At 44.2% G+C, this 26,545-nt stretch overlaps 1 protein-coding gene across 7 annotated transcripts in view; it reads right to left on the bottom strand.

Moving 5' to 3' along the window:
- Positions 1-26,545, bottom strand: part of PDS5B (PDS5 cohesin associated factor B) — a 644,248-nt gene that overhangs the window by 431,320 nt on the left and 186,383 nt on the right. For all 7 annotated transcript variants that reach the window (XM_029602667.1, XM_029602671.1, XM_029602673.1 and 4 more), the window contains one exon: positions 8,965-9,045. In XM_029602667.1, the coding sequence (XP_029458527.1) occupies positions 8,965-9,045 (81 nt within the window). The remainder of the gene's footprint in view (positions 1-8,964; positions 9,046-26,545) is intronic.

The raw sequence follows: 26,545 nt of genomic DNA, 5'->3' as shown, positions 1-26,545 counted from the left end.
CTCTGGGGTGCTCAGCGATTCCCAGTCAGCAGCAGGGTCAGAAGAAAAGACCATAAGGCAATTCCCAGACTGCTGCTCGGCAGAAGTGAAGAAGAGGGCGCCTCTGGGCTGCCGAGAGAGACCTTGGTGTGTGTGAGAAAGGGAGCCGCTCTGTGTGTGTGTGGGGGGGGGGGGGGGGGGATGTGTTTGAGCATAACATGTGTGTATGAGAGGGAGTATGTTTGTGTGTGTACATGTGCATGTATGTGTCTGAGCAAGTATGTGAGAGGGAGTATATGTATGTGTCTGAGCAAGTATGTGTGAGAGAGGATCTTGTGATTGTGAATATGTGCATGTAAGAGGAGCATGTGTGTGTGTTTCTGAGCATGTATGATAGAGGGTGAGTGTGTATAAAAGAAGGAGCATGTGCGGGTATGTATGTGTGTGGAAGAAGGAGCATATGTGTGTATGTATAGATATATATCTATATCTATAAGAGGGAAGAGAAAGTTTGTCTATCCCTCTCCCACTAATCCACGACAATCTCAGAGTGACAGGAAATCAAAAGTTCCCAGGTATGGAGAGAGTGAATTATTTTATCCTTATTAGTTTTATTTTTTGGGTCTTATTTGCTGTTTTGAAATATTTTAGAGATGTTTGGGAAATTTAAAACAAATTGTATATTTTAATTATTGGATCTTCCATTCATCAGCAGTTTTGAAATATTCTATTTTTTTTAGTATATTTATACTATTATGATTAATATATTTTTTATATTTCTTGATTTTATCGTTTAATCGCTGATGATTGATGTTAGTTCTGTTTTTTCATTGTTGGACTGCATACAGAGTCAAACGTAGCAGTTTCCAGCTTAGTTTTTGCCTGTGCGTTTCCATTATATTTTATAGTTTCTATTTTTCTGTATTTGGTGAGGGTCTGCCTGTGATCTGCATGTGTGACCGAGGAGAGGTCTTCTGCTAACATCTAGGAATTTATAGCATCTTGGTTTGTTCTGTTTTTCTAATAGAAGGTGTATTGGTCTTTTAGTGTTGCCTTTTTATAGGTAAACCTGTTACATTTTAAGTGCAGGAAGTTAGTGCGATTTTGGTGTGGTAGGTTTGTTATACTTTAATTGTAATTTACTCGTGGCTTTCTGAGGGTGCCCACACTTATCATGCATTATTACAATAACCCTAGTGCCATAGCACTACATATAAATATAATATACATGTGATATTTTTATCTCAGAAGACTGTGCTTTGAATATTCCTTTTCTTGTAAAATCTATTATAAATGCATAATTCTTAACTATGTGCATGGACGGGGGGGGGGGGGGGGGGCAGCCAAGGGTATAAGGTTTGCCTAGGGAAGTAGTTCTCAACCTTTTTCCCATCGTGACATGCTCACATGTGTGACACACTGCTCATTACAATTTACGGCAGAAATAAAAAATAAAGGTCCAGTATTATTTTTATTGGTAAGAATGACACAAGGAAAAGATACATATTGTATCTTACCAGAAAGTGCATAAACGGTAAACATCCCCCATCAAAACAGCACCAATTACCAGCACTTAACAGTAACCACCTTACCTAAGAAAAGGCAATACTGAAAATATTATACCAGGCCTTAAGACAATACATCTCCTATTAGGAAAACGGACCAAGTCAGGCTGCTATAGAGCCCTACACAGAAACTACACACCAGCAGAGAATCTCACCTGAATCACATGTACTGACCCTCACCTAACAAAGAATAAAGAGACCAAAACGCATAACTAGAAGCTTGCAGACAAAAACTGAATTGGAAACTGCAACAAGCCAGAGTCTCTGTATGCAGTGCAACAAAGGAAAAAAAGAAACATCACCCATCCTTATAAAACAAATCAAGAAATATAAAATCAGTAACAGTAAAAGCATGCTAACAAAAAGAACAGATTATTTCAAAACAGTGGATGAATGGAATATCCAATAATTAAAAACTCATATCAAAAATTTCTAGATACCAATAAAATATTTAAAAATAGCAGACAAAGACCCAGTAATGAAAAATAATAAGGATACAAAAAAATATTTTGCTCTGCATACCTGGGAATGTTTGATATCCAGGTGCCCTGAGATTGTTTTCAATTAGCAGGAGGAAGGGTGGTTTGCTTGCAGCTTTCTCCTCTCTCTCCCTCTCACACTGGCTCACATATACACGTGCTTTTTCTCTCTCACTTATATAGGCTCTTAATTACACATTTACACACATGCTGTCTCTTTTCAGGCTTACACACACAGGCTTTCAATCACACACATACATGCTGTCCTTTTCTCTTACACACAGACTCTCATTCACACAGACACACATGCTGTCTTTTTCTCTCACTTTCACACATGCTCTCAATCACATACTCACCTGCTCCCTCACCTAAATCAACTCTCAATCACACACAGACACACATGCTCTCTCTCTCTTATTTATACACACAGGCTCTTAATCATACATACACATGATCACTCTCACACACAAAGGATCTCAATCACACATACTTTTTCACACAAATAGGTTTTCAATCACAAACTTACATTCATGCTCTCTCTCACACAGGCTGTCAATCACACATACTCTCTTTCACATATACAGGCTCTCAATCATTCACATACATGCTATCTCACTCACACACACACGCTTGATCATTCATTCACTCTCCCCCTCCCCCGAACTAGCGGCAGCAGCAGCTTCCTCCACTTCCAACCCTAAAGGCAGCAGCAATCTACTTCATTTTCAGTCCTCGCAGAGCAAGGAGTCCCATCGACCGCGGGGGTTGACGACATTCTTCATTTTTCTCTGAGCCACGCTGCTCATTCTTCGGACCGCGCCTCTCTTTTCTTCAGGCCGATGCACAGTACACTAGCAAGGTCTCTTCTTCCCACACTCGCACCCGCTGCTCACCACTTCCTCTTCCAGGCCGCGGGGGGCAGGAAAAAGACACCATGCTGGTGCTGCTGACTCCTGCTCTCCTGCCGCGTTCCGCCCGGGCTTTCAGCGTTTTAAGCCCAGGTGTAGGAGTAGGTAGGGGGAACAGCTGGATCAGCGGTGACACACTTGCGTGTGCTTGGCGACATACCAGTGTGTCACAACACACCGGTTGAGAACCGCTGGCCTAGGGCATTTAATACTCTTACAATGGTCATAAGTTCCAGGGGAAGGGGTGAAAACATGCAGGGTGGTGGGTGACAGTTTTAAAAGTTTAGGTTGTTGGAAGGAGCTGGGCTTTTTTTGGTGGCCCAAGAAAGACTGAATGAAAGCGGGGGGGGGGGGGGGGGGTTTGGCAGCATATTAATTGTTTGCACAGGGCAGCAAAACAGCTAGCACCGGCCCTGCATCCCCCTCATGTCTCTTTGCACTTTCCCATCCTCTCTCATAGCCTTTCACTTGTGCCAGGAAATTGCACAAACTCAAGGCCATGATTTCGTCTCAGGATAAGCTCTAATGCTCTGCTTTCAATGGGGCTGGTGAGAAATAGAAATGATCCTGTTACCATCAGCTCTGCTCCATTTATGCAGGGAACTGGAACTGGTTTACACAGTGAGGGAGCCAGAACCGATTTATAGTACCAGATCTATTCTGTCTCCTCAGGTCCTGGAAAAAAAGGGTGGCAGACCCCTATTCTGTGTCCGACAGAAATTAAGCCTTGGGTAATAGACATAAAAAGGGACTAATTAGTACAAGTTTGACACATGAGTTCTAGTGCTTATCAAGGCCCATGGTTGAAACCTTGACAACTGGCACTATTTCATACATTTCAAAACTGTATTAATTCAACCCCTTTGTGTGTCTATTTTTTGCTTTTCAGCATCTGCTTCAGTATTGCCTCTTCTGCATAAGAGAAGGAAAGAGACTGGATGAGGGAGTAGAGTAGCTGTTCTGTGTCCTCTTTTCTGCAGGCTGCCTGGAGGGATGGGGTTCTACCTCTTAAGTATGAAAAGAAGTGGCGGAACTGTGTTCCAGGCCGTTGCCCTACAAATTAAGCCCTGCCAAGTATAGCTCCAAAGCTAAGTATATGAAATTACTAATATCTTTGGAATATAACCAAAAGTTCTGTGTGCTTGCATTGTGGGAGGGTGAGTACTGATATTGTATCTTAGCAGTGTGAAAAGGGAGGATTTAAAAAAAATAAATAAAATATATATATTTACCTCACTTTAAGTAAACAGAGGATCCTACTAAATCCCTATAGCTCCATGTAAGTTAAAATCAGAGTAGCTAATACCAACTGGAGAAGCAGATTAGTCACGTGGCAAAGTCATGGCGAAGCCTTTTCAGAAGTGTTACCTGTTCATAGAAAGGGAAATGAGAGGCTAAGACATATAGATAACTTCAATACATGACTCAAAACTTGGTGTAAGGAATGTCACCCCCCCAAATCTTAAGGAAATGGGTGAAGGGAATAACAAAAGTCAGCTAAATAAAGCACAAAAGAAGTCCAAGAAGAGGAGTAATTTGAAGGAGAGAAGCTGGAAAGCTATGAGCACAAATGCTCGTAGTCTATGCAATAAAAACCCAGACCTGCAAGCCCTAAAAGCAGAGGCAGACTTGGACACTGCTGCTGTTACGGAGACATGGATCACGGATTCTCATGATTGCGATACGGCCATATCGGGCTATAACTTAAGGATGAACAGAAAAGAAAGAAAAGGGGGAGAAGTAGGTCTTTATGTCAAAAACAATATCCCAGCAAGTAATTGCAAGGAATGTGGGGTAAAGAAGCAACATTATGGGCCATCCTAGAAAAAAAGATGATGGTGCAACTATTTTCAGTGGAGTGGCTTACAGGCCTCCTACTCAAATGGAAGAATTAGACAGAGATCTAGTAGAAGACATCCAAAAGGTGGGAAAGAAGGGAGAAGTGAAGATTGTTGGAGATTTTAATCTGCTGGACGTAGACTGGACAATCCCTTCTGCACAATCTAACAGAAGAGACAAAGGGCTCTGTTCAAACAAATGGTAACGGAACCCACAAGGGAGGGAGTTATACTCGACTTAGTGCTCATTAACGGGGATAATGACTCTGATGCCCAGATGGGTGCCCACCTCAGCACCAGTGAACAAACGGTATGGTTTGATTTCACAGATAGGATATGGAAAGGTCACACAAAGACCCGAGTTTTGAATTTCAAAAATACAGACTTTGTTGAAATGGGAAAGTACCTGGAAGTAGATCTAGAAGACTGGGAGAAAATGAGAGAGGTGGAACAACAGTGGGCCAAACTAAAAGGAGCAATTACAAAGGCAACAAATCTATATGTTAGGAAAGTAAATAAAGGAAAAACAAGAAACCTATCTGGTTCAAAAAGGAGGCGGCTGATAAAATAAAAGCAAAAAGAACAGTGTTCAAGAAATATAAAGAATCCCAAAAAGAGGAACACAGGGAAGAATATCTGGTGAAACTGAGGGAGACTAAAAGTAATCAAGAAAGCAAAAAGTCAGGCGGAAGAAAGAATCACCAAAGAGGTAAAAGTGAGGTTACAAAACATTTTTTCAGATACATTAGAGAAAGGCCAAAGTGGTATAGTGAAATTGAAAGTTGAAAAGGATCAACGTGTGAAAAGAGACGAAGAAATGGCCAAAAAATTAATACTCAGCTCAGTGTTCACTAAAGAAGACCCTGGTGAAGGACAGTCGCTAGTTAACAAGACAGTGGATGGGGGTGGAGTATACGCAACTCCGTTTACAGAAGAGAATGTATAGGAAGAACTAGGAAAAATAAAAGTGGACAAAGCCATGGGGCCTGAGGTTCGTACCAGGATACTGAGGGAACTCAGAGATGTGCTGACGGGTCCACTGCATGACCTGTTTGTTACATTTGTGGACCCTTTGACCAAGTTGAAGTTAGCACTACCCACATAGAAGAGCCCTGCAGGTCCTCACCAACAGCAGGCGGAGCAGGCTGGAGCAGAGGCCCAATAGGGAATTCACCAATACCAGCCCATGTTCCCCACAGTTTCAGCCCTTGAGTGCCGGGGCTGGCTGGCCATAGGCATGAGCCTCTGGGTGAAGGAGAGTCTGTCGAGATAGAAGGCGGCCAGCAAGAGGAAGACTGCAGAAACAAAGACGAACTGAGGTCTGGGCAGGGAGCAATCCAGTGAAGTCCAAAGCCGAAGAAAGGAAGACAGCAGGGAACAGACAAACCAGGAACCACCAGACGAGGAGACAGGAACCAACGAAGACCCAGGAACAGAAAGCAAGGAACCGGATTGCCAATAGCTACTCAATGAGTGTGACCTATTGCCGAGGCATCAGTAGCAAGTCCGAACAGGCTTTAAATGCTGGAGAGCCTGTGATGTCATCAGTGGGCACCGCAGAGGTTTTTCCTGCCACAGGCCCTTTAAATGGCGATGAGCCACGTGCATACCTAGAGACATGCTGCTCAGCTGAGCAGTGGTCCTAGCTCTGCACACCGGGCCTTCGCAGCAATCAGCTGCATCTTCTGCATGGGCGACTGCACTGCGAGCCAGAGGAGAGGTAAGGGTGGCCAGTTGCATGCAACTCTGTGCAATAGATCCCTGGAAACGGCATAGGTGTCTAGGGATTGGAGAAGAGCGGTGGTGGTCCCACTTCACAGGAGTGGGAGCAGAGAGGAGGCTGGAAACTACAAGCAGGTTAGCCTCACCTCAGTGGTGGAAAAATTAATGGAGACTCTGGAATAGTGATCTATCTACAGTCAGGATGATTGCTGGACCCAAAGCAGCATGGATTCACCAAGGGAAGGACCTGTCAAGCAAATCAGATTGACTTTTTGATTGAGTGACTAGAGAATTGGATTGAGGAAGAGTGCTCGATGTCATCTACTTGGATTTCAGCCAAGCTTTTGATATGGTCCTGCATAGGAGACTTGTGAATAAAATGAGAAGTTTAGAAGTGGGCGCCAAGGTGGTGGCATGGATTACAAACTGGTTGATGGATAGAAGATAGTATGTAAATGGAACCTACTCTGAAGAGAGGACGGTGTTAAGCAGAGTGCCACAAGGATCGGTGTTGGGACCTGTCCTGTTCAATATCTTTGTGAGTGACATTGCGGAAGGGATAGAAGGTAAAGCTTGTCTTTTTGTGGATGATACTAAGATCTGCAACAAAGTGGACATGCCGGAAGGAGACGACAGAATGAGACGTGATTTAAGGAAGCTTGAATGGTGGTCGAAGATATGGAAGTTGGGATTCAATGCTAAGAAGTGCAGAGTCATGAATTTGTGGTGTGGTAATCCAAAGGAGTTGTATGTGATGTGGTGTGAAGGGCTGTTGTGCACGGAGCAAGAGAGTGTCCTTGGGGTCATAGTATCTAGCAATCTAAAGACAGCGAAGCAATGTGACAAGGCGATAGCTAAAACCAGAAGAATGCTGGGCTGCATAGAGAGAGGAATAACCAGTAATAAAAAGGAGTTGATAATCCCCTTGTACAGGTCCTTAGTGAGGCTTCACTTGGAGTACTGTGTTCAGTTCTGAAGAGCGTATCTCGAAAAGGACAGCGACAGGATGGACGCTGTCCACAGAATGGCGACAAAAATGGTGGGGGGTCTCTTTCAAATGACCTATGAGGAGAGGTTGAAGGACCTAAATATGTATATCCCAGAGGAGAGGAGGTACAGGAGAGATTTGATACAGAACATCAGATACCTGAAAGGTTTTAATGATGCACAATCGACAAACCTTCTCCACTGGAAAGAAATCAGTATAATTAGGGGTCACGAAATGAAACTCCAGGGAGGACAACTCAGAACCAACGTCAGGAAATATTTTTCTTCAAGGAGAGGGTGTTGGGATGCCTGGAATGCCCTTCCGGAGAAAGTGGTGAAGGCAAAAACTGTGAAAGATTTCAAAGGGGCATGGGATAATCACTGTGGATCCCTAAAGGCTAGAGGATGGAAATGAGGAAAACAGTGCATGGGGGTAACTTGCTGGTGTGGCAGTTACTATCCTTAACCAATAAGCCTTCATACTGTTGATGCAACACCAACATTGCTCTCTGCTTCAACGGCAAGAGGTAATGGGGAATTGGACTTGGACAGCAACCAAGGGCCCTGACTTTGACAGTTTGGGAAACTAAGTATGGGAGTAACTTGTATGGTGCAGCAGATGCTACCATTATGGGGGAAACTTGATTGCACAGCTGATGCTACTGTTTGGTCCTTTTCTGGCGTCATTTCTATGTTTGTGTGTGTAAATTCTGCCTTTCAAACACTTCAAAGCAGATTACATTCAGGTACTGTATGCATTTCCCTGTCCTCAGAGGACTTACAATCTTAATTTGTACCTGAGGGTGAAGTGATTTGTCCAAGGTCACAAGGACCAGTGGTGGGATTTGAACCTGTTTCCCTGGTTCGCAGCCCGCTGCACTAACCACTAAGGGTACTACTGCATTCCATATGAACAACTATCTTAGCATATAATTTGATTTTTGACTGAACCCAGAGTTTGCACTGTTGAATTCTAGGGCAGAATCACACATGTGCCTGCAAATTCCTGTTTAACCAACAGGCAGAATAATCCTGTAGTTTCATTTTATACAGGATTAACCTATACTGCATATCATAAAGCCTTGCAGAATAGGATACTCGAGGAATGTCTTCCCTAAAAGGTATTGATATCACTGAGCTGGACAAACTACCAGCTCCTCAAACAAACTGTGGTATTTCTAGCACCATTCTGAGAAATTAGTCATCTGAAGAAATCAGCTGTTCTCAAGTACATCTTAGAGGGTGCTGTGAGAAGAAATACCAACGCAGAGAGTCATCTGGACAGAGGGTAAAGAGCTCTTTGTCCTAATACAGGACCAGATATACTAGCCATCTCCCCGCCCCTCAGAGACATGAAATGGTGAAAAAAAACCTCTTCAGAACATGTAGCCCACATTATAGCAATTTTTAAAATGTAAATTACAGTTCCCATGCCAGTTACACTTTTAGTTTTTTCCTCAAATATATGAGCAAAATCTTGACTTACATTAGTAATATAAGGTTCAATAGCTTGGGCTGTTCTCTTCAACAAAGCCTTTGCCAGATCATAAGCTTGTTTGTTTAAATTCTGAAAAATATAGAGCAAATACAGTGACGGTTGGTATCATATTCTAATTAATACAGTTCTACCAGAAAATTATCAACAGGCAGGACTGGCAGCAATACCTTTTTTTCCTGAATTAAAAAATGAAGTTGATTAAACTGTAAAGAAAAACTACAATTCAGCTATGTTTACAAGAAATCTTGGTATTTTAACAAAATAATCACATTTACTAAGATTTCACCCCCACTCCCCACAGACATAGAACAGCATAAAAGCCTTAGTAAATCAGTCCCTATATTAGCTCATAAGTATAATCTTATTTTAGAAGCATATTCATATTATTTGTGAAGCCAAACAACCAAATATAACCACCACCAGAAAGAGCCAAACTGACCAGCAGATGTGGCAAGTCGGACTCTCAATAGGCACAGCCATTTGTATCAGCAGTTCCTACAGACCACCATCAGCAGTTCCTACAGACCAGCAACATAAATCTGTACCCATACATCTATTTACATAATGCAAAACAAAAAAAGAATTGTCTGTTTGTAGCATATTGCTCTTGTACCATCACATAAATTACTCAGCCACCTCAAAACTGTCTGTAATTGAATTTACTGGTTTATGTTCCATCCTCATGTTGTGCATCAGTTTCTGTGGTTAAAAGCAAATATAGTGCACAATGGCACTATAAAGAAATAGAATTAGAAAGAATAATTGTTTACTTGTAATAATTGATTTGACAGTACACTGAGCTAACCTGATGGGTCGTGTGACCATTATGTGGAGTCAAAAATTTACCTGGAGTTTTTCTAGTACACTTTGGGCATGCACAAGAGATTGCCTATTTACCATGTCCTGCTATTCTTCAAGTGATTATATAAAACTTTGTTAAACTAACTGGTTAGACTGGCTTAAGTACAACTCTGAAATGGGGAGGCATGTGAGTAGAATAGTGCATTATAATGCCAGAGAACAATTACCTGTAGATACTTTTATTCTATGACCAGCATCTACAATAAGCCACAATGCCAAGACTATCCAGCTAAGAGTAGGCTTTAAATGAAAAATAGGGAAAAACAAGCCCTGAAAATCAGAAAGAAAACAAATTTTCTTAAACTGTCAACCTCTTCTTGGGGTTTGTTTGTTTTTTGTTTTGTTTTTTTTTAATCATTGAATATGGATAGCAGCCCTGGAAAGCAACAGAAAAAGAGCAATAAGGAAGAAATTAGGCTCAACTTCACAAAACAGACCTTGCAGGATGGACACACCAAACCAAACTCACATTCTCACTGTTGAATATGTGGCTACAGCTCCATGAATCTCTTCTAAAGAAGCGTACATTATGGGTGTGTAGGGGAAAAGGTTTTGATTTTCCATTGTGTTTCAGGGCTGGGAGAAGATTATTTCATTTAGCATGCACTCTGTCTTTTTTGGGGGGAGGAAGGGCAAGGGCACCATACTTCAATTTTTTAGTTAGTTTTCCATTTACAAAACAAGTACATACATTCACGACGTATATACTTATCTCACAATCATATTCTGCTTAATCAAAACCTAGCTTAATCAGGCAAAAACAAAATCACAACCAGTCATAAATCAGGATAAACAAAATAAGCTAAATTCTCTGTCAGTATTCGTCTTGAGAAAGATTTCTTGAAATTTAGGAAAGCACTCAATTCTCACCTGTTTGTTCAAGCCTTCCCTCACCTGAATACTACCTTATTTTAATTTCTTTGCTTTTCTTAAAAAGATTCTGCTCTACCTTTTAGTACCTCATTGTTTTATCCATTTTATCTTTTATTTATATTGATATTTTATTTTATTCATTTAAATTGTTTTGTTGCATTATGATTTTATTTTTGCTAGTTTTAACTTGTTATACTTGTTCAAATTTTGTGTATCGCTTTGTATTACCAATGTAATTAATTGTGATCGATCAAGTAATAAACACATCACTAGATTGGCAACTGACATTTCCCTCACCTTGACTGGTAGTTGGTTTTGACATGCTCTAAAACATAACAATGAGAGATGCAATCTGTTACCCATTTAGAAATATTCTGTGTCATTGGGTGGTCAGTTGTATTGGGAACAAACCATATAAAATGCTAAGTGAGCTATCTACAGGCTTTAATATTTTCCAGATAGAGAGCAGCTCTCTTACAATACAAAGCACGATAAAATAGAGTTGCTTATCTGTAACAAGACTTCTACGAGAACAGTGGGATACACAGTCCCCAAATCTGGATGACATCACAAACAGCGCCCAGGATTGGAACTATATTGCAAGCTCTTTGAACATGCTCTACTGAGCATTTTTGGGAGCTCCCATGCTCATGTTTGCTCATGGGGAACCCCCTCCCAGTTCAGTTTTTATCTTACTATTGGAGAAGTCAACTCCAAGGGGAGATAGGTAGGTTCTGTGAAGACTACATATCCTGCTGACCTCTGAGAATACCTGTGACAGATAAGCAAATCTTCTTTCTCCATAGACAAGCAGAATACTATGTTCTCACCTCTGAGAATCCATATCTACAGGCTGCCAAACAGAGGAAAAAGTAAAACGTGCTAAAAAGCAAAGGCAAGTTTGTTTACCATCAATGGGATTCCCCACAGACAGCAGGATGAATTAGCCATGACACATGAGGATGTCATCTGAAGGCACTGAACGGACCCATTTCTCTAGTTTATTAAAGATGTACTATTGAGTATAAGTGGGAGTTACCACGCATGCACTGCCTCATAAGTCCCTCAGAACTATTGTAGAGCTAAGCTTTAGCTAGGTAGTTGATTTTCCAGGGAGGCAGAAAGGTATGTATTAAAAATATGGCTAAATCATCCTGCAGTCTACAGAGAACCCCTTATACAGTAAGAACATAAGAACATAAGAAAATGCCATACTGGGTCAGACCAAGGGTCCATCAAGCCCAGCATCCTGTTTCCAACTGTGGCCAATCCAGGCCACAAGAACCTGGCAAGTAAGTAAACCTGCTTCCTCTGTCAACAAGCACAGTTGAATTAGCTATGATACATGGGGAGTCCCAAACTAAGGGTTGCATGGCAGAGCACTTATTCAATAAACAACCTGGACTCCTCTGAGGAATGGACTTCTGGGTGAAGAGAATGCATAAAACTGCATGCACAAAGTTACTGTCACTTCTGAAGAGATTGTCCAGAAAGTAGTGTGACATGAAGGTATAAATGGAAGACTAAGCTGCAGCTTTGTAAATGTCTTCAATAGGGACAGCTCATAGGTGGACCACTGAGGCAGGCATAGATCTTACTTGATGAGCCTTAACAGTCTGACCTGAAGGTCAGCCAGAACATAGCAACAGACGATATAGTTTGCTTGTTTTGATATGAGATGGATGGATGGATGGCTTTGGGGGGGGTGGGGCTGCAGGAGGCCAGATTATCACACAGGATTTGATGGACTGGGATCACTGCTGGTTCAGAAGGAGTTTCCAGAATCTTAAGTAGACCATCTTTGTCTCTACAGACATTAACTCAGAGCACTTTACCCAGCTTTGGTGGAGATGAATACTCTGGCTGGTCAGATAAGGGTCGAGGGGATCCCCATAGACCTTTCCTCCAAAGCAAAGAGGGACATTAATCAATGACTATGATGAAGAATATGGTAATTATGGTGTAGACCTAGGCCACTTCGGAGGGGAATACTCAGAGTGCGATACCCCGTGCTCCATCCTCAGAATGCTAACTAGATTTCTCCACAGAAGGGGATGACCTACACGACTAAAGTGGCGAAAGTTTCTACCACTAAGACATCTGATGGAAACTCCCAAGGTGTGGAAGCAAAAGGGACTCCCCCCTGGATGGAGAAAATCTGACATCCTAGACAAACGAGGCTTAAGGGTATCTCCCTTGTTACTCACCGCCAATGAGGCTCTGAAAATCTTTACCAATTCAGTCATGTGGCCTATGGATTGTTGTGTCCTCTGGCCCAGAGTTACAGAAGACATTCTCGTCTGAAGCCAACACAGTATCCTCCTGAGAAGCAGTACTGAACTCAAGTAGGAGGCTCCCTCCTGGACTGAGTGTGCTAATGGCTGCACAGATACTAGGGGCACAATAGAGAAGATAGAATCTGATCTCTCCAAACTTAGTCCACAAATAAATGACAGTGTAGGGATCCTGGAAGACCTGGGATCTAAGAAGAGAAGATGAAGTAAAGAGAAGGGGGCCCAACAGAGTGGAAGGTAACTGCAAGAAGTCTTCTCCTTGCCCCCTCGAAGCTTATTCTTGTGCCAAGTACGCTAATGGTACCAGAGACTGGTACATCAACAATGTATGCTTTAGCACGGACTTTGCTGACAGCTCCCTTTATGGTACACTGATATGGTAGTATCCATCGATTGTTCTATTCTTTCAGTAGTCTGATCAGCTTGCAAACATTTCAAAATGGCTCCCTTGCAGTTCAACTGAGCTTGTTTCTTCTCTCTGTTCTCCCTTACCATAATATAAACATGAAGACATCTTGAACCCAGGTGGTCTCCCCAGTATGAGATCTGCCTTACTATGCTTTACAGCCTTCCCATGTCTAATACCAGGATTGTCATCAACAATCTGATTAAGAGAACTAATTTTTCATTTTTCAAACAACTTAACCCTTCTACCCACCACCTCTTCCAAGTAAGAGAGCAACTCTCCTAAGGATCCCTCTCTGGAAGAAGACCAAGGTTGCAAAGACTTGTGACAAATGAAGGACGACTAAGATCTAGCCCATATCTTCTCTCTGAGGAAAAAGCCTTCAGAGCTGGAAGAGTTATTTATTTATTTTTAAGTAGCAGGGTTTGTGTATACATGCTCACTGTGCTAATTCACAATGGAGGAATTCAAGATTTTTTTCTTGACATCATCTCGGTCACTCCAAGGGTCTCATTCCTGCCCACATCCTGTCTTCAGTTTGTTTCTTCTTTCTGCCCTTTCACTGACCATGCATATTGATCCAGCACATGCAGATACATCCATTACCGACAATATCGGTAGGAAAACCTCCTAGCCTTTTTTCTGAGGGAAAAACATCACAAAAAAAATCAAATAGGGGCTGGTACAGGGCAACGTTGCACTGGATACACATTCCTTTCTGCACACAAATGGTGGTTTTCTGCACGAGAGCAGCCTGGGATGATCCAGCCAGTTAAGACTTGCTATTACAGGTGCAAAGCCTCAAGCATGCTTAGGTTACAAAACAGGAGAAATCCCCACAATGGAAGAAGCTATTTTCAGACTTCTGGCATAAAATCACAGTCCAGAAGCCACTTTAATTCCAACGTAGTCCCTTCTTTCTGACAGACTCACAATACAATCAGCAATAATCTACAGACTGGCCTAAGCTGCAACATGAGAGTGGTCTGCCCCCATGCAAAAGATCTGCAGCCTGAGGATCCTGCTCACACATGCCAGCAGAACAATGTAAAGCCTAATGGAAGAGAAGCAGCAGAGGGATTCTGGGTAAGAGTCACCACAGAAACTCTTAAGATTATTAGCATTTGTCTGCTCATTTGGCACTCTATGCTACATAAACTGGCAGAAACATACCAGAAAACTACACTATAAACATTTGGGATGCGTTGTCTGTTTTGTTTAGTGCATGCTAATTTTTTTAGTGCATGCTACACTGATTTTCATTTGTTTTGTTTCAGAGTTTTTGTGGGGGGTTTGTTTCATTTTAGTGTGCACAAAAATGAAATGGCATAAAACTAAACAAAAATTATGGAATGCAAAACAGTTTCAGCTTCACAACCTTAAAATTCAATGCCAATGTTTGGGATTAAAAGGGTTAGTCCAACCCTTCTCATCATACTGGGATAAATTTTTACATACATATAACATTTTATCTTGCTGTACAGTGGGCCCTTGGGTACGACCAACTTTTAAGGTTTCGTGTTACGACCAAATTTTGAGTTACGACCGAAATCCTGGTTTTGAGTTACGAAAAGATCTCAAGTTACAACCAAAAATTCCACCCCAGGGAGGGGGGGGGGGGGTGGGGAGTAGAGAGAGAGAGAGACACTAACCATAATGCCCTCATGCTAGACAGGAATGTATATCTCTATGGGAGGCTCACCTAGTAACTCGAGGTGAGATTTAGGTATTAGTGTAGGGGTTAGGGGCCACTTTGACATTCAGAGTGAGACATACAAACAGAACAGTGCTCTTTTGTGAAGATTTGATCACCTTCGGAGTGAGGAAACTTAGCCAAAGATGAGATTTGTGCAATGTTCTCTCAGCCTAACTTGATGTTACCCAGGTAGACAGTCCATATGCAGATATCGTAAAGGAACTGATGGAGGCGGTGAAATTGTAGTAGGCTAGGCACATTTTATAATTTTTTGGTGAGGACACTAGGAAATTATTGGTGTTTCTGGTAATTAATGACCTTATACAATCATTTTTTATTATAGAAATGGTTAGGTAAGGGGTGCTTTTGGGTGGTTCGGAACGCATTATTGGGTTTCCCATTATTTCCTATGGAAAAAATAGTCTTGACTTACAACCAGCCCTATGGAACAAATTGAGTTCGTAACCCAAGGGCCCACTGTACTTTGATCTGTATAGTACATAAGAATGTAAGACTTACCATACTGGGTCAGTCCAAGGGTACATCAAGCAGAGCATCCTGTTTCCAACAGTGGCCAAGCTAAGACCCAAGTACCAGGCAGGATCCCAAAGGGTAGATAGATTCCAAGCTGCTTATCCCAAGAATAAGCACTGGATATCTGGAACTCCACCTTAATAATGGTTTATAGGCTTTTCCTTCAAGAATCTGTCCAAACCATTTTTAAATGAAGCTATACTAATAGCTTTCATCACATCCTCTGGCAACAAATTCCAGAGCTTAATTATGCATTGAGTAAAAAAAGATTCTCTTATTAGTTTTAAATTTATTACCTAGTAACTTAATTGTGTCCCCCCTAGTTTTTGCACTTTTTGAAAGAGTAAACAAATTAAAGTTACTTGTTAAATTCCACTAATTTTATAAACCTCTATCATATCTCCCCTCAGCTGTCTTCCCCATTCCTCTTTCATGTGAAGGAAATTTTCACTTTAGTTTTTAACTGTTAGGATACTTGGCTCCACAAGTAATGGAGAAGTTGTCAGCAAAGTCAGGAGAGACTAACTACAAGGATGGATGCTCCATGAGCCTTAAGACCCGCAACCTGTTCTTACTGAAGATCAATGAATATCTAGTAATTTATAAGGAAGTGATAGAGTATTTGTTTGAACTGATAAGAGAGAAAGCAAATGTTGCTTACCTGTAACAGGTGTTCTCACAGGACAGCAGGATGTTAGTCCTCACATATGGGTGACATCATAGGATGGAGCCTATGAGACTGGAAAAATTGGGCATCCAAATGGCAGATGAAATTTAATGTGGATAAGTGCAAGGTGATGCATATAGGGAAAAATAACCCATGCTATAATTACACAATGTTCGGTTCCATATTAGGTGCTACAACCCAAGAAAGAGATCTAGGTGTCATAGTGGATAACACATTGAAATAGTCGGTACAGTGTGCTGCGGCAGTCAAAAAAGCAAACAGAATGTTGGGAATTATTAGAAAGGGAATGGTGAATAAAACGGAAAATATCATAATGCCTCTGTATCGCTCCATGGTGAGACCGCACCTTGAATACTGTGTACAATTCTGGTCGCCGCATCTCAAAAAATATATAATTGCGATGGAGAAGGTACAGAGAAGGGCTACCAAAAAGATAAGGGGAATGGAAAAACTCTCCTATGAGGAAAGACTAAAGAGGTTAGGACTTTTCAGCTTGGAGAAGAGACGACTGAGGGGGGATATGATAGAGGTGTTTAAAATCATGAGAGGTCTAGAACGGGTAGATGTTAATCGGTTATTTACTCTTTCGGATAATAGAAAGACTAGGGGGCACTCCATGAAGTTAGCATGGGGCACATTTAAAACTAATCGGAGAAAGTTCTTTTTTACTCAACACACAATTAGACTCTGGAATTTGTTCCCGGAGGATGTGGTTAGTGCAGTTAATATAGCTGTGTTTAAAAAAGGATTGAATAAGTTCTTGGAGGAGAAGTCCATTACCTGCTATTAAGTTCACTTAGAGAATAGCCACTGCCATTAGCAATGGTTACATGGAATAGACTTAGTGTTTGGGTACTTGCCAGGTTCTTATGGCCTGGATTGGCCACTGTTGGAAACAGGATGCTGGGCTTGATGGACCCTTGGTCTGACCCAGTATGGCATTTTCTTATGTTCTTATGAGCCCAATCACGGAACACTTTTGTCAAAGTTTCTAGAACTTTGACTGGCACCTACTGGGCATGCCCAGCATGGCACTAAACCTGCAGCCAGCAGGGGTCCCTCTTCAGTCTTGTTTAAAGCTACAGGAAGTGCCGAAAAATAAAATAAGAAAATGAACCCAACACCGCGGGGTGGCGGGCGGGTTTCGTGAGGACTACCATCCTGCTGTCCTATGAGATCACCTGTTACAGGTAAGCAACATTTGCTTTCTCACAGGACAAGCAGAATGGTAGTCCTCACATATGGGTGAGTACCGAGCTGAGGATGTCCAAGAAATGCACCAAAAATACCCAAGATGTGCAATAGCCACAGGTATTGGGGAGGAATTTTGTAGAGGGCATCCGGAACCCTAACGCGCAGGCGGAAGGGTGTTGGTACATCAAGTTGTAAAAAGGTTGCGCAAGACAGATTGGCTGAAGATGGAATCTTGTCTTCCAGCCTTGTCTAAGGAATAATGGGCTGTAAAGGTATGAAGAGAACTCTCCAGGTAACAGCCCTGCAAATGTCAGGAAGCGGCACTGAGCATAGGTGTGCTACTGAAGTCACCATGGCTCTCACAGAGTGTGCCTTAACACGGTCTTGAAGTGGAATGCCTGCTTGCTGATAGCAAAAGGATATGCAGTCCGCTAACCAGGAGGAGAGAGTCTGCTTACCCACAGGCTGCCCCAATTTGGTGGAATGGAAAGAGACAAACAATTAAGTGCTTTTCCTGTGGGCAGCTGTACGGTCTAGATAGAATGCTAGAGCACGTTTACAATCAAGGGTATGCAGAGCCTGTTCTCCTGGATTGGAGTGAAGCCTGGGAAAGAAGGTAGGTAGTATAATGGATTGATTAATGTGAAACTCCGATACTACCTTAGGTAAGAACTTAGGGTAAGTGCGGAGTACTGCCCGGTCCTGCAGAAGTTTAGTGTAAGGCGGATAGGTAACTAGGGCCTGTAACTCACTAACTCTGCGAGCAGATGTTATTGCCAAAAGAAAAATCACTTTCCATGTGAGATAGCGAAGATCACAGGATTGGAGAGGCTCGAATGGCGATTTTATGACCTTCCTAAAACCAGATTGAGGTCCAAAGAAGGGGTCAGAGGGCGCAGTGGAGGCTTGAGGTGAAGCAAGCCCTTCAGAAAATGTGTTATGAGTGGATGTACTGAAAGAGGAACATCCCCGATACCTCTATGGAAGGTGGCTACCGCACTGACATGCATGCTGATGGAGGAGATTTTTAGACCTGATTCTGACAAGTGCCAGAGATAGTCCAGAAACTTCGGAATTGGACAGGAAAAGGGGTCAAGGGACTGAGAAGAGCACCATGACATGAACCTTTTCCATTTGTAAGAGTAAGATTTTCTCGTGGAAGGCTTCCATGAAGCAATCAGGACATGGGAACTGGCTCCGAAAGGTTAAGTGGCTGAAGAATTAACCTTTCAACATCCAGGCCGTCAGAGACAAGGCCTGAAGATTGGGATGGCATAGGCACCCGTCGTTCTGAGTGATCAGAAGCGGGTCCTTTCCCAAGGGAATGTGCCTGTGAATAGAGAGGTCCTGAAGAATTGGAAACCACACCTGGCGAGGCCAGTGAGGTGCTATCAGGATCATGCATCCCTTGTCTTGACGTAACTTCACGAGAGTATTCGAGAGAAGTGGAAGTGGAGGGAATGCATATAGGACCGGTTGCCCATGAGAGGGAGAACGCATCTCTTGGCTGAGAGTGTTGGCTGAGAGTGAGAGAGCAAATGTTCTCTACTTTGCGGTTCTGAGGCGATGCAAAGAGGTCTATGTGGGGGTAACCCCAACATTGGAATACAGTGGGGTGGAGGGACCACTCGTGTGGTTGAAAGGCGCAACTCAGCTTGTCCGCCAACACATTGTCCACTCCCGGCAAGTAGGTGGCCCTGAGGTACATCGAATGGGAGAGGGCCTCCGCCCATATGTGCGCAGCCTCCTGACACAGTAGGTAGGAGCCCGTCCCTCCCTGTTTGTTGATATTTTTATTTATTTATTTATTTTATTTTCTTTTATATACCGACAACCGTTTGCACATCGTGCCGGTTTACAGATAACTTACAACCAAAGGATATATAGGCAAAGCCTTTACAAGGAACAGTGTGTAACATAAACGCAGTAACAAGGCAAATAACTAGATAAATAGGGGAGGGAGGGGTAGGGGTAGACGAGACAAAGGAGGGGGCGGGGGGAGGGTGAGAAAGGATACATAAGGAAAAGATATGTACAGGGATTCGAGGAACAATTGATATGTACACAGGTTATATACAGAATTGTATAAGCACAATAACAATAATTGAGGTGGGGAAATGTGTGCGGTTGTACTAAGTAACATTTTTTAGGTTTGTAGTTCCTTAGAGGGGGTGGGTGTTGGGTGTAGGTCCTGTGGGAGGGTGTTGGTGAGGGATGATGGTAGGGTTAGGGTTTGAGATGATATACCACAGGGCCACCTGGTTGTCCATCTGAATGAGGATGACCTGGTTGGAAAGGTGATTCTGAAATACCCTAAGAGCATATCTGATTGCTCGAAGCTCCAGGAAACTGATTTGGTGTTTGGCTTCCTCTGGAGACCAAGTCCCTTGTGTCTGCAAATCGGTGACATGGGCTCCCCAGCCGAGGTTGGAAGCAACGGTGGTGAGAATTATTTGAGGGTCTGGAGCCTGAAAGGGCAGGCCTCGAAGGAGATTGATCTGATTTTGCCACCAGGCTAGAGACTGACGAAGTGAGTCGGTGATGTGGACAGTGGTCAATAGAGGTTGGAAGGACTGAGTCCATTGTGACCTTAGAGTCCACCCAAGCGGGCCATTGGGATAACTTGTACTGATGACGCCATGTGTCCTAGTAGGATGAGGAAGTGGCGTGCAGTCGTGCGTTGCTGAGACTGCAGCTGGTGTGCGAGAGAGATGAGAGTGAGAGCTCGCTGTCGAGGCAGAAATGCCTTTGCCTGCAAGTTGTCCAAGTCTGCCCCTATGAATGATAAAGTTTGAGATGGGACTAAGCAGGATTTTGCGTAGTTGACCAGAAATCCTAGCAAAGTCAGAGTGTGTAAAGTCAGTCATAGGGGCGACAGAGCAGCTTGCTGAGTGGGAGCCCTGATCAACCAATCGTCTAGATAGGGGTAGACGTGAACACCTTGAGTCCTCAGGAAGGCAGCTACTACTACGAGGCACTTGGTGAAGACTCGTGGTGCAGATGACAGGATGAATGGTAGCACTAGGTACTGATAGTGCTTGGGCCCTACCAAAAATCTCAGGAACTTGCGATGAGATGGAGTTATCACAATGTGTGTATACGCGTCTTGGAGATCGAGAGAGCAGAGCCAGTCGCCTTTTTGCAGAAGAGGAAGGAGGGAACCCAAGGTTACTATCTTGAACTTTTCTCGGTGGTAGTACTTGTTGAGGGCACATAGGTCCAGAATTGGACGAACGCCGCCTGATTTTTTGGGGATTAGAAAGTACCGGGAATAGAATCCTAGGCCTTGTTGGGAGTAGGGCACTGGCTCTATTGCTCTGGACTGGAGGAGGTGGGAGACCTCCTGCTCCAGAAGAAGTGAGTGGTCGGATGTTCTCCACGACGGTAGAGGTGGGGGGTCTGTTGGGATGGAGAGAAAGTTCAGGTTATAACCTTGAGAGATTATGGCAAGGACCCACTGGTCTGAGGTGATTGTGTGCCACCTGTTGTTGAAATGGCACAATCCACCTCCCACTGGTATCTGAGGCAGTGGAAACTGGCTGCTGCTCTCTATGCAGGAGTCAAAAGCCGGAAGCAGGGCCCGGCTGAGGAGCTACCTGCGGCTTTTGTTTCAGCGGTTGACGAGACTGGGCCTTTTGGAAAGGTCTCGTGGAACGAGTCCTAGACTGTGGTGGATAGGACTTCTTTGGACGGAAGAATGACTTTTTAGTATCCTTCCTGAAAGGCTGTTTGGAGGAATACTCAGAGGGCATCAGAGAGAGCTGGCGAAGGGTCTCATGATGGTCCTTGAGTTCCGCCACCATCCGCTGAATCTGTTTGCCAAACAGATTGTTGCCTATGCAGGGCAGATCAGATAATCTGTCTTGTACTTCAGGGCACAAGTCCGACGACTTAAGCCAGGCCCATCTTCTTGCCGAAATAGCAGTTGCAGATACCCTGGAAGCAGTGTCGAAGATATCATAAGAGGATCTGATTTCATGCTTCCCAGCCTCGAAGCCCTTGTGTACCAGGGCTTGAAGCTGTTCCTGGAATTGCTGAGGCAGGGACTCAGCAATTCCTGTATCTGCTTGAATAAGACCCTGTTGTACTGGGTCATATACAGCTGGTAAGAGGCGATCCGGGAGATAAGCATTGATCCCTGGAAGACACGCCAGCCAATGGCATCCAGGAATTTCTGTTGCTTACCTGGGGGAAAGGAAGAGTGGGGTTTTGATCTTTTTGCCCTCTTTTGGGCCGAATCTACAACCACAGATTGGTGATCCAGCTGAGGTTTCTGGAATCCTGGGGCTCACTGGACCAAATAAGTGGTATCAGCTTTCCTGTTGACTGGCGCAACAGAACCAGGGTGTTCCCAGTTCTTTTTGAGGAGATCCAAAAGAACCTGGTGAATAGGGATGGAGGTTGTTTCCTTGGGAGCATCCAGGAATTGTAAGAGCTCCATTATTTGATGCATATCATCTTGCTCAGTCTAACTGGAAGGGAACCAGTTCAGACATTTCCTTCACAAAATTTATGAAGGACAAGTCCTCTGGAGGAGAACGCTTCCTACTTTCAGTAGAAGGTGGCGATGGTAAATCATCGGTGTCTTGAGAAGAATCGTCAGTCCAGGTGTCATAGGGATCAGCACCTGTCTCTGTAGGAACCTGAGAAGGATGGGACGATTGTATTCCTGAAGGTCCTGGTCTAGGATCTGAAGGCATCGAGGGAAGTACTGGAGGCACCGATGAAGGCATTGATGGATGGATCGGTGGCGCCGATGGGCGCATCAGCATCGATGGTTGAGGCATCGGCAGGACTCCCGATGGAGGAATGCGGAACGGTGTTTCCCCTCCCGATGATAGGGTAAGCAGGGAAGGCACCGGAGCCATCGGTGACCCAGGATCCATCTGTGGAAAAGCAGCTATGAGCGCTTCCATTTTCGAGAACAGCGGTGCCAATGCTGCCAGAATGGGATCGATAGTCTGTTCCGCGATTGGCGCAGATTTCGGTGCCGGGAGACCTTGGAGTCTGTGCATCGCCTTATCGATGGCCTCCTGAACCATCCAGTCCAGTTCTTCATGGAGACCTGCAGCAAGCAGTCCTGGCTCCAGAAGGGAAGAAGGAGGCAGAGGATTAGCCGGAGGAACCACTGTTAAAGGCGGAGTTGCGGCTCCCGATACCCATCCGGGTGAGGGTTGCCTCGGTGACCCCATCGCAGAAAGGGTTGGGTGCCTTTTCTGGACGGGGTTTCTTCGATGGCGGCTTGGACGATGATTTTCCTTCATCGATGGTCCAAGACTTCCGGTGTCGATGCCAATGTTTCTCTCTACGATCCCTTGATCCTGAGGGGGAATAGAGTTCAAAGGCCAAGAAGTTGTCGACGCCGGACAATCACCGGCCGGTGGCCGATACTGGTGCGAAGTGGACGGTGCCGGTTCAGGCGATGTCGATGCAATTGACAGCGTCGGAGTTTGAGAACGGAAGAGAAGTTCCATTTTCTCCATTCTGGTCTTGCGACCTTTTGGTGTCATTAAGGCACATTTGGTGCAAGTCAGGACACCATGCTCGCACCCGAGACACATGACACAGACTTTATGCGGGTCTGTTATGGACATGGTGCGAGTACAGTCTGGGCACTGATGGAACCCCGATGCAATGGCCTTTGAAAAAAATTTGGCCACGGTACGGTCGACGGCCAGTAGGCTGCAAGGGCCAAACTCGATGGGAATCAACCGAAAATGGGCAAAAACTTACCAGAGTACCGTGGAGTCAAAAAATTCAAAGGAGGGACCCCTGTGGGGTATGAAAGTTTTTAGTAATTCTGTGAGGAAAATTCCTGTCAGGAATCTCTGTGGAGCTCCTTATCCCGCGTGGCTACTGCTGCGTCGAAAAAAAGAAGACTGAAGAGGGACCCCTGCTGGCTGCAGGTTTAGTGCCATGCTGCGCATGCCCAGTAGGTGCCAGTTAAAGTTCTACAGACTTTGACAAAAGTGTTCCGTGATTGGGCTCCATCCTATGATGTCACCCAAATGTGAGGACTACCATCCTGCTTGTCCTGTGAGAAAAGCATTTCCTGCAGAAAAACAATATATGCGCCATGAAAATTAAATTTCTAGGTAGGTATCAAAGATATTTTCCTGAAAGATACCAAAAAACTCTGAAGTGTGCCATAAAGGCAATGATATTTTATTTTTAAGGACAACACATTGCCTGAGACATAGCCATTATTAGCCATTTGTCCAGGAATGGGGAAACTTGGATTCTTTGACACCTCAGGAGCAGTTACCACAGCACAGAAGATCAATGGCTGAAAAAGAGGTAGGGGAGGAGCAGAGTATGTGCATAAGCATCCTTTAGGTTGAAAGCATACATCTATTCCACTTTCTGAATGTGGGTAAGGATCACACTGAAGGAAATCATTTTGAATTCAACTGGAAGCAGATGAGATGGAGGTCCCGTGCAGCCTGAATGGGGACCACTTAACATGGCACAAGGTATCTTTGTCCCCCCCCAGCCTGAGTGACATCCTCTGTGTCGTGATTTCCATCAGGCGACAGCCCTTTCCGATGACATCACCGGTGGGATTCGCCCATGATGTGGGGGGGAGGGTATCATGAGATTTCCTCACGCGAGAGGGGTTTTGAAGCAGTTCATTTATCATCTTCAACAGCGGCATCATACGGCTGGTGCATGCAAAGTTTTAAAAGATCCAAAAGGTGTGCAGCGGTAACCTACCTGTTAGGGCTGCAGCCTCACAAAGTGGAGGCCGGTACATTCTGAGCAGGGAGATCGGCACACTTTCAAATCGGCTCACTGGGTTTAGTTTCGCTATGATTCGGGGGCCGCTACATGACCGATTCAGACTTTGGGGCAGTTGGACAACCCATCAATGGCCCCTTACGAGGTGAGGCTTTAAAGGGGAGGCCCTTACGGAAGGAAGGTGTGTTCTGCAGTGTGGGCAGTAGGCACTCCTTTCATGGCTGCCTGGGGTCCCCAGCAATACAATTTCCTGAGCAGCAACAGCATGGGATCAATACCATCTGCGAGGGTTTGTGCGGGGAGGAGACACTGAGCATTGCAGCGGGTTTTGCAGCAGCAGAGGGATCAGCGCAGCAAGCAGAGGCTCTGGGATAAAGAGTGACAATATTGGTCCAGGCGGGAGCATTCAGGCCAATCGTGCAAGTAGCAATGGCTGATGCTGATCTGTCGCACAGCTTATGCTCCGCTCTTATCTTACCACCTTTAGCGACATCAAAAGGCAGCAGATGACTCTAGCAACCATGGAAAGGAGAGGATGGCCCAAGTGCCAGAAAGGAGCAGAAAATAATTCAGAATGGCAGGAACAAGGATGTGAGTGAGCACGGTCGGTCTCTGACTCGGAATGGGAGCGGAGAATCCATTGATGTGCCCCGGAGCGAGCAGGTAGCGGCATCTGCAGTATCAGGACAGCAGGGAAGCGCATAGCTTACAATGACCATACCACCCATAGACAGCAAGTTCGGAGGAGGACCAGAGGTGGGGCAGGCATGGCCCATGTCTGTGTACCTTTCGTCTGGGCTGCCATCCAGCCAAAAGTTTTCTATTATGCAGTAGAGAGTTGGACCAGATTGGGCCATGGGGGCCAAGCAGCATGTACAGCCTTTAAGCCAGAAGCTTACTACACCTGTGCATTTGCAGAGCATCAGTTAAACCAAGGGGGGGAATGGAATGCATTGGCCCATCTTGCTTGTACCCTTATCCCCTTTTTGGCCTTCGTGGTCGAGGTCAGTGCCTGCTTGGCATAGTGGCAAAATATCTTAAACCCCAGCAACAGACAGGCTGGGTGCATTAAGATGTGACAGGGCCAAATGGAGGTTTGGCAGCAACCGGACCCTTGGCAACGGCGGAATTGGAGACTGATGCTGAACAGACTGAGGCAATGCATTCCCAAGGTTGCCAGATGACAGATCCTAAGATGGCTGGGGAGCCCAGTGGTGAACCGGCAAACATGGAGGTGCCAAGCAAAATCATCTCGAGAGGCAATTTGGTTGAGGAGCTTGGGAGTGTTTCATAGGTGTTGAGGTGACTGGTAAAGGGAGTAAGAAAAAAAAGAGGAAGAGGGGGGGGAAAAGGGCAGGTCTGGGTCCAGCTCTGGGACTTCAGAGGACACTTCAGATTTGGGTTACTCCTCTTGATGATAGTCCACCAGAGCCAGTCCCTGATGCTTTGGAGGCAAACAGGGTACCTCTGGCCCTTACTAAATTTGTCTCAGCTGTGGGAAAGAGTCCTTAAGTCACTGCATAGGAAAATCAAAAAGATCTTACACTGACATATTCCAAATCCTGGAGGGCAGGAGGAGAATGAATAATAAAAAGGAAGAAGAGAGACAAGGAGTTGGGTGGCAAAAGAAATGGTAATGGAACCCACAAGAGAGGGAGCTATACTCGATTTAGTGCTCACTAATGCAGATAATGTCTCTGATGTGCAAGTGGGCACCCATCTCAGCACCAGTGATCATCAAACGGTATGGTTTAATATCACAAAAAGGATATGGAAAAGAAGCACACGAACCCGAGTTTTGCAGTTCAAAAACACGGACTTTGATGAAATGGGGAAGTACCTGGAGGAAGAACTAGTAGGCTGGGAGAACGAGAGAGATGTGGAACAACAGTGGACCAAACTAAAAGGAGCAATTACCAAGGCCACTAATCTATATGTTAGAAAAGAAAAGAAAAAGAAAAATGAAACTGATCTGGTTCTCCAAGGAGGTAGCTGACAAAATAAGGGCTAAAAGAACAGCATTCAAGAAATATAAAGGATCCCAAAAGGAGGAGCACAAAGAAGAATATCTGGTAGCACTGAGGGAGACAAAGAAATTAATCAAGACGGCAAAAAGTCAAGCGGAAGAAAGGATTGCCAAAGAGATTAAGAGAGGTGACAAAACATTTTTCAGATACATCAGTGAAAGGAGAAAAGTTCAAAGTGGTATAGTGAAATTGAAAGGTGAAAAGGATCAATGTGTTGAGAGAGACGAAGAAATGGCAGAAATATTAAACAAATACTTC

This window comes from Rhinatrema bivittatum, chromosome 5 (assembly GCF_901001135.1).
Source record: "Rhinatrema bivittatum chromosome 5, aRhiBiv1.1, whole genome shotgun sequence".
Lineage (NCBI taxonomy): Eukaryota > Metazoa > Chordata > Amphibia > Gymnophiona > Rhinatrematidae > Rhinatrema > Rhinatrema bivittatum.
This window is presented reverse-complemented; position numbering and strand designations above follow the sequence as displayed.